The sequence below is a fragment of the Lottia gigantea genome, assembly GCF_000327385.1.
Source record: "Lottia gigantea unplaced genomic scaffold LOTGIsca_383, whole genome shotgun sequence".
NCBI lineage: Eukaryota > Metazoa > Mollusca > Gastropoda > Lottiidae > Lottia > Lottia gigantea.
Genome location: NW_008709306.1, coordinates 24904 through 42832, shown reverse-complemented (window position 1 = coordinate 42832; position 17929 = coordinate 24904). Strand labels below are relative to the sequence as shown.

At 38.3% G+C, this 17929-nt stretch overlaps 2 protein-coding genes across 2 annotated transcripts in view; both read right to left on the bottom strand.

Annotated features, from left to right (window-relative positions):
- Window positions 1-5699: 5699 nt before the first annotated feature.
- LOTGIDRAFT_202643 (hypothetical protein) lies at window positions 5700-9805 on the bottom strand. The gene is made up of 8 exons (XM_009059333.1): window positions 9782-9805; window positions 9316-9498; window positions 8404-8572; window positions 8128-8209; window positions 7618-7799; window positions 7107-7256; window positions 6685-6819; window positions 5700-6536 (listed from the first exon to the last, which is right to left on the bottom strand). Exons 2-8 carry the CDS (start codon window positions 9468-9470, stop codon window positions 6471-6473), a joined length of 939 nt encoding a protein of 312 aa, XP_009057581.1. The 5' UTR covers window positions 9471-9498; window positions 9782-9805; the 3' UTR covers window positions 5700-6470.
- An 849-nt stretch (window positions 9806-10654) lies between these two features.
- LOTGIDRAFT_239598 (hypothetical protein) overlaps window positions 10655-17929 on the bottom strand; it is a gene marked incomplete at its 5' end in the record, with an annotated part of 11947 nt that continues 4672 nt past the window's right edge. The window contains 16 exons of the mRNA XM_009059332.1: window positions 10655-11002; window positions 11291-11403; window positions 11680-11946; window positions 12247-12446; window positions 12616-12798; window positions 13155-13182; window positions 13426-13545; window positions 14021-14162; window positions 14533-14682; window positions 15075-15198; window positions 15488-15525; window positions 15710-15864; window positions 16201-16284; window positions 16537-16615; window positions 16962-17064; window positions 17380-17506. Coding sequence (XP_009057580.1) covers window positions 10798-11002; window positions 11291-11403; window positions 11680-11946; window positions 12247-12446; window positions 12616-12798; window positions 13155-13182; window positions 13426-13545; window positions 14021-14162; window positions 14533-14682; window positions 15075-15198; window positions 15488-15525; window positions 15710-15864; window positions 16201-16284; window positions 16537-16615; window positions 16962-17064; window positions 17380-17506 — 2118 coding nt within the window. The 3' untranslated portion in view covers window positions 10655-10797. The remainder of the gene's footprint in view (window positions 11003-11290; window positions 11404-11679; window positions 11947-12246; window positions 12447-12615; window positions 12799-13154; window positions 13183-13425; window positions 13546-14020; window positions 14163-14532; window positions 14683-15074; window positions 15199-15487; window positions 15526-15709; window positions 15865-16200; window positions 16285-16536; window positions 16616-16961; window positions 17065-17379; window positions 17507-17929) is intronic.

Here is a 17929-nt window from a genome sequence, read left to right as displayed (position 1 = left end):
CTGCTGATCCTGGGCGTATGTTACTGCACAGCTGATCTTTGGCGTAAGTTACTGCACTGCTGATCCTGGGCGTATGTTACTGCACAGCTGATCCTGGGCGTAAGTTACTGCACAGCTGATCTTTGGCGTAAGTTACTGCACTGCTGATCTTAGGCGTATGTTACTGCACTGCTGATCTTGGGCGTATGTTACTGCCCTGCTGATCTTGGGCGTATGTTACTGCACAGCTGATCGTGAGCGTATGTTACTGCCCTGCTGATCTTGGGCGTATGTTACTGCCCTGCTGATCTTAGGCGTATGTTACTGCACTGCTGATCGTGAGCGTATGTTACTGCACTGCTGATCTTAGGCGTATGTTACTGCCCTGCTGATCTTAGGCGTATGTTACTGCCCTGCTGATCTTGGGCGTATGTTACTGCCCTGCTGATCTTGGGCGTATGTTACTGCACTGCTGATCTTGGGCGTATGTTACTGCACTGCTGATCCTGGGCGTATGTTACTGCACTGCTGATCTTGGGCGTATGTTACTGCACTGCTGATCTTGGGCGTATGTTACTGCACTGCTGATCTTGGGCGTATGTTACTGCACAGCTGATCTTAGGCGTATGTTACTGCACAGTTGATCTTTGGGGTATATTACTACACTGCTGATATTGGGCGTATATTACTGCACTGCTGATATTGGGCGTATATTACTGCACTGCTGATCTTGGGCGTATGTTACTGGACTGCTGATCTTGATCGTATGTTACTGGACTGCTGATCTTGATCGTATTTTACTGTACTGCTGATCTTTGGCGTATGTTACTGCTCTGCTGACGCTGGGTGTATGTTACTGCTCTGCTGGTCGGGGGCGTATGTACTTCTCCGTTGGTCGTTGGATTATGTAGCTGCTCCGTTGGCCGTGCAGAAGAGTAGGACGTAAAACTCCATTCATTTCATTTGCTCCGTTGGCCGTAGATGTATGTAACTGTTCTGCTGATCGTTGGCGTATGTTTTATCCCTAGTGGTCTTACTGGTGGTAGGCGTATGTTACTGTGCTGCTGGTCGTGGGCGTATTTTACTGCCATGCTTCTCATTGGCGTATGTACTACTCCGTTGGTCGTTAGATTGTTACTGCTCCGTTGGTAGTTGGTGTACGTCACTGTGCTTCTGATCGTGGGCTTATGTTACTGCTTTGTTGGTCGTAAGCGTTAGTTACTGTACTGCTGCGTTGGTCGTAGGCGTATATTACTGTACTGCTGCGTTGGTCGTAGGCGTATAGTACTTTTCTACTGTTATGGGCAGCATATGGATCAGATGCCTTGCATATATATATGAATGGGACCATGATTAAAACGGAAAGACTAGACTTGACATTGTCTAGTTAGTTGTACTGTTCGTGCTGTTTCTGATCTGTTTCCGTGTTCCTTTTTTACGCCCACATCTCTCAATGTGGACGTATATTGTCGGCACCCCTGTCCGTCCGTCGGTCCGTCAACATTTGCTTGTAAACGCTCTAAAAGCTAGATTTTTTGATGGAATCAAATGAAATTCGTTATGTGTATACATATTCATAAAACAAAGATCAGGTAAGAATTTGAGCTATTTTCAACCGTTAGAAGCAGAGTTATTGCCCTTGCCTCATAATCTTGAATATGCTATTACTCTTAGTTTTCAACCGATTTTGATGAAATTTAAAATGGATGTTTCGTTTTTACCATCCGGATGCTATGAAGGGCGTAAATGGCTGTGGTCCACTATCTTTGGTAAAGCATGCCCAGCTTTAATTTTGGATTTGAATATTGCTTTTTCCAGGGATTAAATTACACTTTCAGCAGGATTATAAGTTCATAAGATATGGATTGGTCATTTAAATGGCAAGAGAAAACATTTTTGAATTATTCAAAGTTCCGACGTTTCAATCAAAATCTAGGTTTGTATGGTTTTCAATTTTGTCCCAACATCCCCCCCCCCCCCCCCCCCCTCCTTTACTGGGTTCAAGATTAAATGCAATGGAGTTTTACGTCCTACTTTCTGCAGCTTATCGGTAACGGGTACTATCTGTAACGGTTGAATAAAAGCTTAACCACTCAAATTATGACCTAAATATTTATTATCTATTTTATACATTCGTACATTCATGTGTATTATTCTATTTTACCAGGACCAATAAGGTGCAACAAAGTAAGACTAGACCTTCATTTTATTTGCTCCATATGTTTCAGAAAAACCTGGGACAGTAAGCTAAGCTCATTCCAGCCATGGAAATGTGTTATATGCGAAGCTTACTAAAAGTTACTAGGGCGCACAGGGAGTCTCCTATGAAGCCCAGTATATTTTCATTATTTAAGATATTTGTTAGTTAATTTTCTGTTTTATCATTTCAGCTTCCTTATTGGCAGTGCTCTAATGAAAATTAAGAAAATAAAAACCATTGAAAAATTTTATTTTAGTTTTTCCTCCCAATCCTTTGTCTCTGAAATTATAGGGTGTTCCTCTATATGATGGTTTTGGGTGACGGGTAAAGGATCTGCCCACCTCCTATTCCAGTCCTATATCTGCCTTGAAGAAAAGCATCAAAATCCCTTAGTATATATATGAGTGGAATTGATTTGGGAATCCTGTCCCATATTAGAAACTGGAACTTAGCTCACGTCGTTGGGAGGATGGTTTTGGATCTCAGGTACATGATCTGCTACAACCAATCGACTCATTCGTTGCAAATTAAGATTCAACTTTACGGAAACTGCCGAATGGAAACCGACATTTAAAGCTATCGGCAATCGTCGCAGTTTCCGTAAAACAGAATCTGCTGCAAGAGCGCCTGGGGAATATCTAGAAACTGTAAACGATTTGTTACATTGGTTGTGCGAAAAATCTTGGCTGATTCATCATAAACCGAGGCCCCGTGTGCTACAGACTGTGTACACTATAAATCCCTAGACAGTTGGAAACAGTTATAGTAGGGTGTCTGACATTCGGATGTGTGCTGGTGGCTGGGCATGTGTATATTAAACATCCCTCGACAGTTGGAAATCGAAAAAGAGCAGATTAATGTCGCTGTCTTGGCAAAATTTCACTCATCGTACCTAGCATAGCGTTGCCCGTTTTCATTAGCTCACAAGGTGCAGAAAAGTAGGGCGTAAAACTCATCTTATCTGGCCGACTCAACGTGTCCAAACCACACACCCATTCGCCATACTTGCTTGAAATTAAAAAGAAAATGTTACAACCCGTATTCGGGATACGATGGGCTCGACTGTAGTTGCATATCAAGCACCCATGTATATGCCCTCGGAACATAATCAATAATATACATAGGGCCAAGCCTCAAAGGTACAAAACGTTCAATCACCAACCAACCACTGAAATTTGCTTAAATACATTTGACATAAAAAAAATTACACAAATTAAGATCGTCGATTGTGAAGGATCCCATCGAATTAGACTTTTTATTACCAATTAGTAAATATTCTTTTTGGGGGCAATGGTGTTAATGGTGTGTGTCGCACCGAGTACTGTAGCAGTTGTCAATTTGCATATCTTGTTACACTTTTAACTTAAAGGGACGTATGCGGCATTTTAAGTGGGTTATTTTAGTCTTTAATTCCTCTAATAAATCAAGTTAAAGTGGCAGTTTCGGGGGTTTATTTGAGTGTCAAATAGTCTACAGAGGTACTGGAATTGTAAAAAAACTCTTCGCATAATTCCTTTAAAAATACTTCAAACTAGAATTTTACACACTATTTGTGTCTATGTCTTTTCTATATATCACAGATTATCTTAAAATGACGAGTCGCCATTTTTACATTCAAACGCGGATAATTCTGGACATACGTGAATTTGAAGGCTAAAATTAACAGGAGCTTATGGTTTGCTATGGACACACGTGTATACGATAGCATAATTTAACACATGAGAACTTGAATGTAGGCCTTAACAAACACCACCCATGTTTTTGTTCAAAATCACTCTTAAAAACTGTTGATGTTTGGTTTAAATACGTTTTGAATTTTTTTCATATTTAAATATTGAGAAATAACAGATGCCCTGCATAATGAGGCATATTTTTATATGTGAATTGTGTATAAAAGACTCAAGATCATCATCAAGTCATCATCATTAATTCATTGTGCTGAAGTTGTATTACGCATTATCGTCCAATACTACAATGGGAAAGATTACTCTGTTGTTGATGTTTGTAGCCTGTTTGGTTTTGGTCACAGTACACGGACACAAGAAGGGCAAGCATGGTAAACATGGTCATAGCCATGGACATGGTGGTCCTGACGCTGCCGGTGGTGCTGACGCAGCAGCAGCTGCAGCCGCAATGACCGCTAAATTGGACCAACTCATGGCAATGCTGATGGCTTTGATGTCAGGAGGTGCACCTGCAGCAGCATCACCTGCAGTACCACCCGTGACAGCAGCCTAAATACTTTGGTGAGTTATTTTTGTTTTAAGTAGGTAAAGGATATTTATTTTCATCCAGGGGTGTTTCCGAACAGCATCATGTAGCTAAGGCAGAGTCCAACATATTCTAAGGCAAATGGGTCCGACTAATTCAAGTATCCTTTGGGCCATATGCAACGCGCGTATTCTACCTAAACTTTGACTAAAGTTAGACTTAAGTCGAACTTTAAGTATGCACCGAACGATCTTTTAAATTAAATTTGACTATCAAATGTGTAAAATCAAACCCTTAATCCTTACTTTGTAAAGTTCGACTTTAGCCAAAGTTCAACTTTAGTCAAGGTAAGAGCGCTGCATACGGCCCTTTGAGTCGTTTACGAACAGCATCATGCAGATTAGGTTCAATGTGGTGCAAAAACAAGCAATTTAGGAAGCACATTGCCAAGTTATCTTGACTCTGGGGAGTAAAGGTTGTAACTTTGTACAAATGACAAAGTTACGAAAGCATAGATAGAGGACTTATACGGTTTAATTTTTTTAATTTGAATAAACTAAAGGTGTGTAAGTAATTAAATGTTCGTATATACTTAAGACGTGTTAGACGTGGATTATTTGGTAATTTTGTCTGTTAATCCGACTTTCAGAGTGTCCGCATACCAAATGATATATGGTTTGTGAATTCAACATCACCATAGAAACATCGCAAATTTCTGATATTGATTTGGTAATTTTCAATCTTCTTTCAATTTCAGATTCCCATTCTATGCGACGCGAGGTGAAATAATTTAGTTCCAAGAAGAAAATAAATCATCTTGTCCTTGCATTGTGTAGTTATTTGAAACACAATTGGGACGGATCGTGTCCAAACCACGCCCCATTCGTCATACTTACTCGAAGACAATGTCAAAACCCGCATTCGTATTCGAGATACGATGAATTGGGTCGATGGTTAGTCCGTCTGAGGGCAAATACTAGTTGGCCCTAAGGCATTAGATTCCAGGGCCCCCGCTCCTCGGAAAAACTTGGGATAAATTGTCCCACGATAGTATTTCTTATATATAATTCCAAATTTAAACTTTCCATCCCAAGATTTAAGAGGGGCGGTATCCAAGGTCGTATCGGAGAGGATCCTAAAATAGTCTGTTGTCGATGTTTCCCTGACCAGAAGGATAGGTCCTAAAGCGTCATCTTAGAAATGTTGCTCCAGTGTCAAATCGCATTTGATCTTGTACACTAGCTGATTCTTGATCAAAACTCTTGGCAAACACCTTCCCTGGCAAACAACACTCTTGGCAAACACCTTTCCGTGTAAAGGTAATCTTTATTCAAAGAAAAATTAACATTAGGCTTTAAATTCACACATTTACCCATCTAACCATCTTCATTGTGACAATATATTACTAACTCGTGTCTTATAAAGTTCATAATACCTTAGCATTTGTGAAGAAAACTTTTCCCTGGTTAACAAAAAATAATTAAGATATATATCACAATTAATGCTTCAAGTTGTTCCTGAATTCGGGCAAGACCTGGAGAAAATTCACAGAAACTGGACTCGGAATGGTTTGAGTCTTCCGATTGGTTAATGACAATGGATTTAAAATTAATCACAGTGTTTGACATATCAGTGTATTTCAATTCACTTTCAATTTACTTTCAATTTCAATTGTCCTGAAATATAATCATTTGATTCTCTGGACCAAGCCCTTGGCAATGAATCTTCTGATTTTCATTATTATAAGTTGTTCTTTCTTGCAATAGACCCTAGAAGTGTTCCTAATAGAGCCCCTAGTTCCAAGTTGTTCATTGGATCTTAAGATTATCATTAGTTATTTCTGAAAACATACCCTGAAATTGTTCCTTAAATAGGGCCCCCGGCTCTAATTTGTTGTATTTATCTTATGATTTTCATTATAATTGGTTGTTGTTTCTTGCAATAGACCCTAGAAGTATTCCCAAGCCCCAGTTCTAAGTTGTTCATTGGATCTTTTGATTTTCATTATAATTGGTTGTTGATTCTAGCAATAGACCCTAAAGTGTTGCGTATAGGGCCCCAGTTTAAAAGATGTGGCGATTCATAATCTGCTCATGGGAAGATCCTCTTTTCCTTTTACTCTTCTACTTCTTAATCTCCAAAGATCCTGAAAAACACATTGCCTGTATGATGAGGATTGGTTACTCGGGGAAGGATTCACAGAGTGGGTGGGGTGGGTGTAAATGTCCCCTAGACAAATGATTTGTACCCCCACTTCATTTCTCACAAACATAAAAGCATTTAACAGACTGTACCTGGTAGGATATATCAACATCTTGTCCCACTCTCTTCTTTGCTATCTCTGCAACTTCCTGGGCCAGATACTTAGTCGACAGACTACTGATATCTATATAATCACAGTCACTGGCTGCATAATGACAAGATATACTCTAGAAGAGAATAAATGAAATTTGTGCATTAAATGGGAGCTCTTAATACCGTATATTTGTGTATATAATGCGCTACAACGCACTTGCCAAACTTCTCTAATTGGTCAGTAACTAAAATTGATTTTATAGCGTTTCAGTATCCAATCAGATTACTGTATTTTTCAAACTTTTTTTATTAAAATTTTCTAGGATAAACAACGACCCCCAATCACGTTTTTCTCATCACGTTTCTCTTGACTTAATGCACCCTCAGGAATGCTTGGGATCCTAAAGTCTAAGTGTGTTACCTTTCTGAAATGTTTGGTTTTATTGGTGCCAGAGCCATGTATCAGTATGGGGTGAAAGAACACTGTGTCTCCAGGCTCCATTTCCAGTTGTACTCGAGGTTGGTTAGGATCATAATTCTGTATTCCATGGTACATTTTATTGACGCCGTTCTGCAGTTAAAATTGTAATTAGCAAGAGCTCATCTCAGAAACACATTCCTCATAAGGACAGCTAATAGACCATGCTTCCAACATGTGTTTCCAATATAGGACTTATGTAAGAAAATTGTCAAGATCTAGTCTGATGCTACAGAGACCTCAGCAATTGCTCTCCAACATGAAATTGTGCAGTTTTATCAAGATTTTTCTATTTCTCATCCTTGTTTCCCCCTGTCAGTGTTGAAACAGTGTCAAAATTAAGTAAGAATTGGCGGGTATCCTTTGTCCTGGCAAATTGTCTTCAATGCAAAGACTTATTCCATCTTCTTTAGCCTAATAATAAATTAAATTGGAATCTGCTCAAAGTCATTACCTTCCAATCTGGGTATACATGAGGCAGTAATTCTCCTTTATGGCTTCCAGGAACCACTACCAGACAACCATTCTGTCGATTAACAGGAACTATGGCAGTCCAAGAACACACGATCTTATCAGCTGGTCGGAACGGGAAGTAGTGCAGGTCCTGATGCATGGGATGTCTGGATGATTTACTTCCTGTAATCAGAATGGGTAAATACAAAATCACCTTTACTATAAGTACAGTGGCACTGGCATGAAACCTTTGCTAATCTTGACACCCTGATTCTCCTGGAACACCATGTGGCCATGTTTGAAAGCTACGCATCGATTTCTGATAGTCTGTAACAGTGTTTGGTATATCTATTGTAAAATACTTTGTTGTTTGGTTTTGTTTACCAGACTGTTAAAATTGACAGGGAAACCTCTGGAAATTCAACAATAGCACACAAAGTTTAGGGTAAAAAGAGCGTTCTATGCTCGCAAATATATAGTAACTGAACTTTGAAACAGGGAGACAACTGACCTGTATCTGGGGGTTTGTTAATAAACATAGTATGAACAGCTGTAATATCTGGACCAGTGAAACACTCTACATAATCAACAATCTGAAATACCACGCATCTTAAAGGCATTGTAAAGAGGTTTTCAAAAAAAAAATATGTGTATTCGGGACACAGATAGCATCAATTTTCAATCAGACGCCTGTGGTTCCTGCAATTCCACTAAAACTAATCGCAAAGGGCCTCATGTGTCCACTTCAGCTGTACATGCTTTTATACTTTTCAACTGTATGACCTACCTCTGGAAGACAGCAGTACTCAAAAAGAACATCATCATGAGTGAAATCCTGAACTTTAGCAATGGCCTTCTCTCCAGGAATAAATTCTGATGTTGTTATGGCAATGTCACGCATCATCACCATTCCTGGTACCTGCACCTGTTTTCTGCAGATTGCTTCAAATCTGTCACTGAAAATGATAAAGTAGATACATAGATACATATTTCAAAAGTCAGTTTGAGGAGACACTTTCACTGGTTATGTTGTAGACAAACTAGAAGCTAGATTGTTATTTTGTAAAGTCACATAGGCATCTGAAATTGAACTATTGGTAAAGCAACATGGGCGCAGATCATGGGGTCACAGGGGGACATGTTCCCTCCGTCAGAAAACCTGGGGGAGACATGATATCCTGTGTCCCCTTCACTAATTGTGAAGCTTGGTTGAGTAGAATGTATGTAATGGACGTAAAATAGGCACAATTTGGCATCCGAGAACATCAAAAAGTGCCGAAATTTTGCGCCTGCGGCGCAATATTCCAACAAATTATGGTTGAGAGACAGGAAGACCATTCGTTCATTTTGGGACCCATCTCCACTCACAGACGCGCCGTTACGAAGGGGCACACGTAACGAATTTTATCGTGCGCATATTTTCGTCAATCATATCATGTGATCAGTACAAATGTCGGACCGCCACTGAGAGGACTTGCCTTGACATTAAATTTGATTGGTTGAAAGGTATCGGTCGCGCTATAGATCTGCGCCCCTGTAAAGCAAATAACTTGGTAACAAGTCTCTTACGGCTATCCCTTTATGAAGTGATGGTGAGAATTTAGCATTTAGTTGGCAAAGCAATCAATATTTAGAGGCACATATCACAATCAAAATTACCAATTGATATTTTAAGTGCAATATGAAATACCTGACCTACCTATATAGTTTCAATTTTTGAGGAGAAACCAGTTTCTTTATGACCAGAAATCCATTTTCTTCGTAAAATTGTCTCTGTTCTGGAGTGAGTCTGGTATGGTCAAGTGTGTATTGGAACTTTTGGTTAAAACTTTGATTCTGGTTTAAGGTTGCCATTTTAGGTCTTCTTCACAAAGTCTTTGGTCTGAAAAGTTGCACATGGGGCTGCTTTAAGTATGAGAATAGAAGTGCCAAGTAGCATGTATTATATTTTATAAATGGGCTGATTAAACCTCCAAAAAGAGTTTCTCGTGCTGCCATTCTTTTGAGATGAAATGGAGCTTTACACTCTACTCTCCATTTCATGAAATACGAATAGAAGATAAGTGACTTGGCTGATTAAACCTCGAAATGAGTTTTCAAATGAAATAAAACGAAACTTTACGCCACACTTCTCTATATTTCCAAAACAAACAAAGAAGACTTACTTTTATAACTAAAGGTTTTTTAACAACACAGGGTAAATAAACAAAAGGCCCCCGAAATTGTAAACGAGTGGGCCAAATGTAATAGACTTTGACCCTATGACCCAATCCCAAACTGATAATACAAGGCTATTATAAAGGACGGTGTGATAAATTGATATCTCAAAGTGCATTATGACATTAATATTGTGATGTATAGCACGTACAAGCTTCAGCCTAATACAATTAAAGATAGTGAGTTTAAATAGACTTTTCGGATTAACAAAAAAACTCTGGACATTGTTAGGCAGTGTTGGGATTATTCGGTGGTTAAAAGTCTATACAGGCTACGATAAATTTTCTGTACTAACAAAACGCATTCCAATGCGAATTCTTACACTCTGTCTCTATTAGAGTCCTGTGAACGTTTATAAGTCTATATGAAGTTAAAAAACAGTAAATCATTCCCGAAATTCGAGTTCTTGCTTACCTAAATGCGCTGACGATTCGTCGCCCTTTGAGGACTGTTTACATTCTATTAATAAGCATTAGTCCGAAGTACTCTTCTCAGCTCTAACGTATATTACAAAGTAAAGCGTAACCATTGGATTATTGTGATTTTATTTCGAAAACTCTGTCTGGTTGTTCAGATTGGTTAATAAACCAAACCCAATTTGCTACAGACTGTGTAAGAGATCCCCGACATTAATGAACCGAAAAGAGAAGACTAATATGCCTCTCTGTCCTTATCGGCTCCCCCTTATTGAACACTACATGGTCTTCAGTAGTCCAAACAGCAGTTCGTGTTGAAACCCATACCTCAAGTATTACCTACTGTATCTGATAATCATGTACCTGACACCTCGATTACTCACGGTTCCATTCGATACAGAATTTATTTGAACACTTAGTGGTAAATTTTATTATAAAGGAAATGTATTATAAAAATAAACTTTGTCACAAAAGAACATTAATAAAATATATTCAGTACATAAAAAATATAAGTATCAATTTTTAATAACCAGACCATCATTCGGCATTTATCGATGGTTTTCATAAAAGTGCTCTTGCAGAGCGTTACCGGAACTTTCACGGTAGACCACTTGCCTTAAATCAGAAAAAGACCTCCCATTGAGCACTTGTGAGTTGTTGTACAAAGGCGTAAAGACGGGCGAAAGATTGCCTCCATCGTTAGCATCTGTGGTCGGGTTGAATGTTGGTAGAGGCGACGAAGGTTTATCGAAGCTGAAAAAATGAATAAAAACATTAGTCATGCAAACCACAGGGTGTGGAATAATCAAGAGGTCTGACTAAGTTGTCCTCGACCTCACTAGTCCACCAGATATATTACAGAAGCAATGATGGTCCGGTTTGATTCCTTGATTCTTTTCACTGCATTTGATTGGTCTAAAACGAAGCCAAAGTGTGTCGTGTTACTGGGTCAAATTTAAGTTCCAAATATATAAGCTTTCTGACCAGATCTCCCAACACCTATCACTAATAAATTTTGGTGGTTAACCAGACGTCACTTACTTTGGACTGGACGGATTTCGACATTGTCGTATTTGAATGATGACGAAGATGAGGAAACCTCCAACAGCAAAAATACTAACTATGATGACTGGAATCAACCAGTGGTTGTTCTTCTATAACAAAAAATAAAGAAATTTAGAGGGTTTTTTTTAGACGTAGGAGGGATGAGATATACAATAGCAAACAGTCCATTGGATTTCGTGAGATAGCAATCTCAACACAGAAAAACTGCCATTATCTCAAGTCGAGGTCTCTGTACCAAGGAGCATCCATGTATGATATTTGCGTTGCTACAATCCTGTAAATTGTACCTTTGATAGTTCATTGTTGAAGTGATGCATTTGATGATCTATTTCTTTAGAAGTCAAGACTTTTCTTAGATTACTTACTTCTTTTGGAGAGTCCTCAATAGACTTGTCAAAAATGAATTCTACAGTTGTAAAATTACTGAGGATATTCTTAAAAATGGCTTCGATAGTAACAATAAAGTTCGATAACCCTTCTTGTCGTAGTTTTTCTGCGTCCAGTATCACCTGCTTTTCGTCTAGACGAACTAAGTTGGAATGTTGAGAATTTTGCAATAGGAATTTAAAGTCTGTCTTTTGGTCCCCTTCTAATAAAAGCTGGCTAACGTCGGACATCACAACCAAAGCTTTCTAGAAAAAAAAGGCGAAATTTATGATGCATATAGTCAAAAACTACAACTAACCCAAATTACAGGGATTGTGCTCAGTATATCGTATATACATTCTTTTATCATCAAGTGCGTCTTATTGAAATTCCCCTTACTTGTTGATTAAGGGGGATAACTCGAATGATAAAGAATGTCGACCCCTCCATCGAACTGACAAGATGCCACCAGTGCTATCTTTCATCGGGATCAAACCACGTATCTCTAGTCTAGTGGGCAAGTGTCTGACTCTATAACTGCACCAAGGGACGCAATTCATGCTTACCTCTGCACTCTTCATCTGTAAGCTGGTCACTTGTACCACAAACCGTTCTTGAGCAAATTTAGGTGTATACGACTCGTTATAAATATATATCATTATGCTAATAGGAAGCGTGGTATACGTCTCATTGGTTGTTGCTGTAATGAACACTTCCGCTTCCGTTATGTTGAATAAGGCACCAGTTTTCACAGTTATTCGACCGTCTGGAAAATACGAAATGAAATGGAGTTTTATGTCCTACTGTTCTGTTCCTTATTCACCTAATGAAATGAAATGGATTTTTATATCCTACTGTTCTGTACCTTAATAGACTAATGAAATGAAATGGTTTTTCATGAAATGGTTTTTCATATGAAACATTTGCCTACTTACTCGATATGTTAAAATGAAAAAGAGAATCCGCAAACTCTGGATTCCATTGGTAGTTAAAGACGATGACGTCACCTGGTGATGATTTGGTATATTTCACATGGGAAAGAACTTCGACTGTATCTTGCGGTATGTCAATTTCGGTGTCATCGCCTTCTAATTCCATTTGAAAATCTTCTGCAGAAGCTATAATTCAGAAAAGCAGTAAAAAAAGCAACTTTATTTGCTATATGACTTCTTTGAAAGATAGGCTCGAAGAAAAGATGAAGGTTTAAAGATCGTGACGATCATCTATCTTACTGAGACCAATATTATGATGTTATATCAGATTTTAATTTTCGTGTCTATCGTAATCTAACAGGCTTTCTACCACAGTATCGTTCTAATGACGTTATTTTAAACCAATCACAAGTGTTATGTGGAACAAGTATCTTGATAACGAAACGAAATGTGGGATAGTAAAATCCAAAAATCGAGCAATATGACGGCCTCTTTAAGGTTTTTCTTTCCCATAATTGGTCATTCTACTGAGGCCTACTCACCTTTGATGCACTCTCCTTTATAACACCACTGAAATGCAAGAACAATAAATGTAGCTCTATATTGTAAGGACTTCTTTCCACGTCCAAGTTTTTGAGAATAAAACTCATCTGAAGTATATTTCTGCGATGTAAGATGGCTATGGAACACACCGTAAGTTACTTGTCAAAACTGAAAAAAGCATCACCAATGCAAGCAAAACCTAGAAACAATATGGACTTTGTCCTATGTACATCAGATTATAATCCGCCCACCTGAAAAAGTAAAACTTACATGATCGTTACCGCACTTGGTATAATCTCTGGGAAAAATTGGTTCACATTTTCCCTTAGAATCTGTACAGTAAACTTTATAGCAGAAAGTAGCATTACTGGCCGGGTTCGTGTACTTTCCCTGAAAAAGCATACAAACAATAGAACGGATAGGATAAGACATTGGGGACTGGGTAGGTTATGGTAGTAATGGTATAGAATAGGAGATATGGTGGGATAAGACAAAGGTTGGATAAGATAAGGATGGGATATAATCGTAGATAAGGTATGGGATGGGATAGGATGGGAAATCCCAAAGAGACGGATTTAACTAGAATATACCCTCATCCTTTCATTCACTTTCATCCCAATACAATATAGCCTATAGCATGGATGGTTGGTAGATAACAAGTTAACGTTCGCTTCCAGCGGATACTGATATTGCAAACTAGGTAGTTGTTGGTAGTAGTAGTAGTTGGTAGTGGGTTTGGTTTAAATTGGATGTTGGTGGTTGTAGGTTTGGTTGTTGATACTTCGTTAGATCTGGTCGGGTCGAATGGCATGGCGGTGAAACTCAGCCCTGGATTGTTTGGCGTGCCTGAATATTATATACATACCTGGCAAAACTGTGACCCGGCGCCAAAAGCCATGCGACATTGTTCCCCAAGACTGTAATATACGCCATCTTTGACCTGCATTTCTCTGAGAGAATCAGTGTTACTTTTGGTGTCTGACAAACACGAAACGTTCTCCGTTTTTCTGAAAATAATAAAGGAACATTTATGGGATATAGTCGTCTAAAAACATTATATTTACATTACAATTCCATTTCATAGTAAATTATCGTTATCGGCGGAAGAAAATTTGAACTCCTATTTCCCATTTTTTTCATGTCTACCAGTTGGTTCTTGGCCAAACCTCTTGGCAATGATCTTTACCGGATTATCCGTACCAATTCATTGCTTGGTCGACTGGAATAAGGGGGACAGATGTCTTACTGAAGGTCAAACACGATCTGTATTACAATCATAGATCGTTTGTTCGAAACCAAACACATGACGCAAAGATCTAGCGCTCTAACCGACTTCACTACAAACCCTCCCCGAGAAGTCAAATCTCCAGTACTCACAGATATAGCAACATGTCTCGAACGGAACAATTTGATAACTTCCAAGGATTGGAAGCTTGTTCTGGATTCTTAGGATGTAGGGATCTCTCCGACATCAAATACAGATCTCCGTCGTCACATCCGGCGTCTGTATCATGGTCGGCGTTTAGACTGTAGGAAGAAAGTATTACAATGATAATGTCATGTGTAGTTGATCTGAAAATTGTTCGTAATTCATTATAGATATTATAGTTTGTGATTCCTGTCCGATTCTTTTCTATAACGTATCCTAATCTTCTATGCATTATCCTTACATTCGTGATTCGATATTACATTATTGAAGTCGAATCTAATTTGTGGTTCGTTCCTCAAGCTCAATCCCAATGCAACAACAAAGAAGAGATCGGTGAAACATATTTGCTCTTCTGGAACACCTGATGCCACTGTTCGACTGTTTATTCAATATTGCTGATATTGTTTATTCCATTACACTATTATATGGAAAACCAGGAATATATTACTAGGTTGATCGAAAGGACATGGAAGAGCAACTGTTTGCTTACCAATGGCCCAGTTCATGGGCTGCAGTAGCCCCGACATTAGCATCAAAGCCGTTTTCTATGATGGAAGCTGATAAAGGATAGTTGTCTTCATCTCTTAGACACATACTTCCGAGATTGGCCAAACCTGTAGGTAAAAAATACACATATACAACTTTGAGACTAGAACTCTGCTCGTGGATGTTCAACTCGCGGAAACTAGCGAAGGTGGTGGAAATGAGAAGATACAAGGAGTTTCCAAGTGGTCGCTCATATTCCAAATGCATACTTCCCAAGTTGCCAATTCTATGCTTAGGAAATGCATTTAGCCATTACACGATGGTAGAGCATTGCCAAGTAGCCTGGACTAGTCGTCCCATAAATAGTGGTGTAGTGGAAAGATCATTGTTGATGAAATTTAAGGAAATGGAACTTACCCAATGAATCTGTATCTTCAACATCTGCCAGATCATACCTGTAGTAAAGGATTTGATAGAGAATATAAATGGTTTCTAACAACCTGCACCATGAAATTTGGTACCGGACAATTCTGCTACATATACAACAGCCTGTTTTGTTGGGGGTTTTCTTTTGGAAACAATATGTTCTTTCCTTATACAAAATGAGCTCTGAATGGGATATGATGGGGTTATACTTACGATGTAAAAAACATATAGTGGTCGCTGGGGGGTAAGGAATTTTCATGGATATACAACCACTCAATGGCAGCGTCCAGTCCATCATTATACTCTACAATGCCCCGGTTAGTACCCTTCTGTACCAGGTCCTCCAAGAACTCTGAGTCAGAACGATTCTGTGTAGAGAAAATTTTAACAAAAATGCTTCAGTGTAGTTTATAAACCATAATATAGATGATGTACAGAAAAGTGAAAATGACAAATCCGATCGTATTAAGCATTAAAGGGATTATAAAGAGGTTTTCTAGAGGTTTATATGTGTCGAGGACACCTGTGACTTCTATTTGGGACATTCCAATTGTGCCAATGGTTGGAAAATCTCCTTACAATCCCTTTTATAGTTAGTAGGCTATTAAGTGTTCCTGATGCCAGAGCATACAATTTTCAACAAACCAAATAATCTCAGATACCTTGGCCGGTACTTTCGGCCTACGTTATTCTCCTATACCCACCTTTAAAATGACCAAACCTGTTATAACAAACTTGAACATAAAGGATAAATCTACTTCATATGTACTGATGTACCTCAATCGAATCTGGAAAAGATAATTTGGAATTTTATGTTTTTAGTAATGAAATGAAATGGAGTTTTATATTGTACTGTTCTGTACCTTATTGGACTAATGAAATGAAATGGATTTATACATCCTACTGTTCTGTATCTTATTGGACTAATGAACTGGAGTTTTGAATTCTACTGCTCCGTACATTATAGGGCTAATCAATGCTATGGACACAGGGCGCTGTGAAGAAAGCGCGAGAGATTTTGTTAAAAAGATTAAACATACCTGCTCTGAAACGTAACTGTAAAAAATCCTGGCATCAGATACCGCTTCATCCTCATCATTATTATTTCTGGGTAAAAACCTGAAAGAGAAACCCGTATTTGAATTTACCTTGTTTTTGTATATAAGGAGCTAATGAACTGCTTTAGACTTAGTGATACATCACTGCTCTCCATTTTATTGGGATAACGAAATAGACCTTTTACACATCAAAGGTAGTTTTACGTTATATTTCGGCACGTATGGAGTTGTCGTTCTTCAATTTTCTGTAGATGTAAGAAGTGTTATGGTTGTCTGAAATTTGCAGTGAATATTTAAGACAGATATAATTACCTTTCTGCCAACCATCAGATCGATAAGCTCAACGGAGAGGGGTTGGATAAAAGTGCGACAGTGCCCTATCGCAAAGTTCAGAATTTGTTTGTTACCTTTTCTGGAAGTCCTCTGCATCAATTATATAACATAATTCTATAGTATATTCTTTTACTGATCGCCTATATCGGCCCTCTTCTCTCATAGGTTTTCGGTAATCTACAGTGCGAGAGGGAAAACGTGCTTATTATATCATTATTTATTTGTTATATCATATGCACTATGCAGAAAGTTAGCTTTATCAGCTTGTAAAATGAATATAGAAATGCAAATGGCCTACAGTGGAAGAAACCAATATAATATGAAGTTTTAAATCCTCGACTCATTATTGGCAGGAATATCACCTTTTTGAGTGAAATATATGCACTATCCGGGACTAAAAATACAGTATCATCAAAGCTAACAAAAACCAAGTCGTCAGTCCATTGGACAGAATTAGAATCATAATCATAAGTTTCACTTAAGTTAGTTTACCTTCTTGACGGTTGAAAACTTTGTGGTAAAGATTCTTAGGACCGTCATCAGTCCTGTCTGATCTTCCAGACTCTTCCCTGGCTGGGTGAATCTGATAGATCTTATTTTCTTCTACAAACTCTCCTTCCTAAAAGAAATTTGAAAATTTTGTCTGCGAAAATAAAGTTCAGGGCAAGTGATTTTGGAACAAGTTATAGAGGAGATGATAATGATTTATCATGATTGATAATGGTCATGATGATGATGATGGTAATGATGATGGTGATGATGATGATGGTGACTATGATGATGATAATGTTGTTAATGATGATGATGATTATGGTGATTTATCGTGATTGAAAATGGTCATGATGTTGATGGTGGTGGTGATGATGATGATGGCTATGATGATAATAATGTTGTTAATGGTGATGATAATGATGATGACGATTATGGTGATTTATCATGATTGATAATGGTGATGATGATGATGGTAATGATGATGATGATGATGATAACTATGATGATGAAAATGTTGTTGATGATGATGATGATGATTATGATTATGATG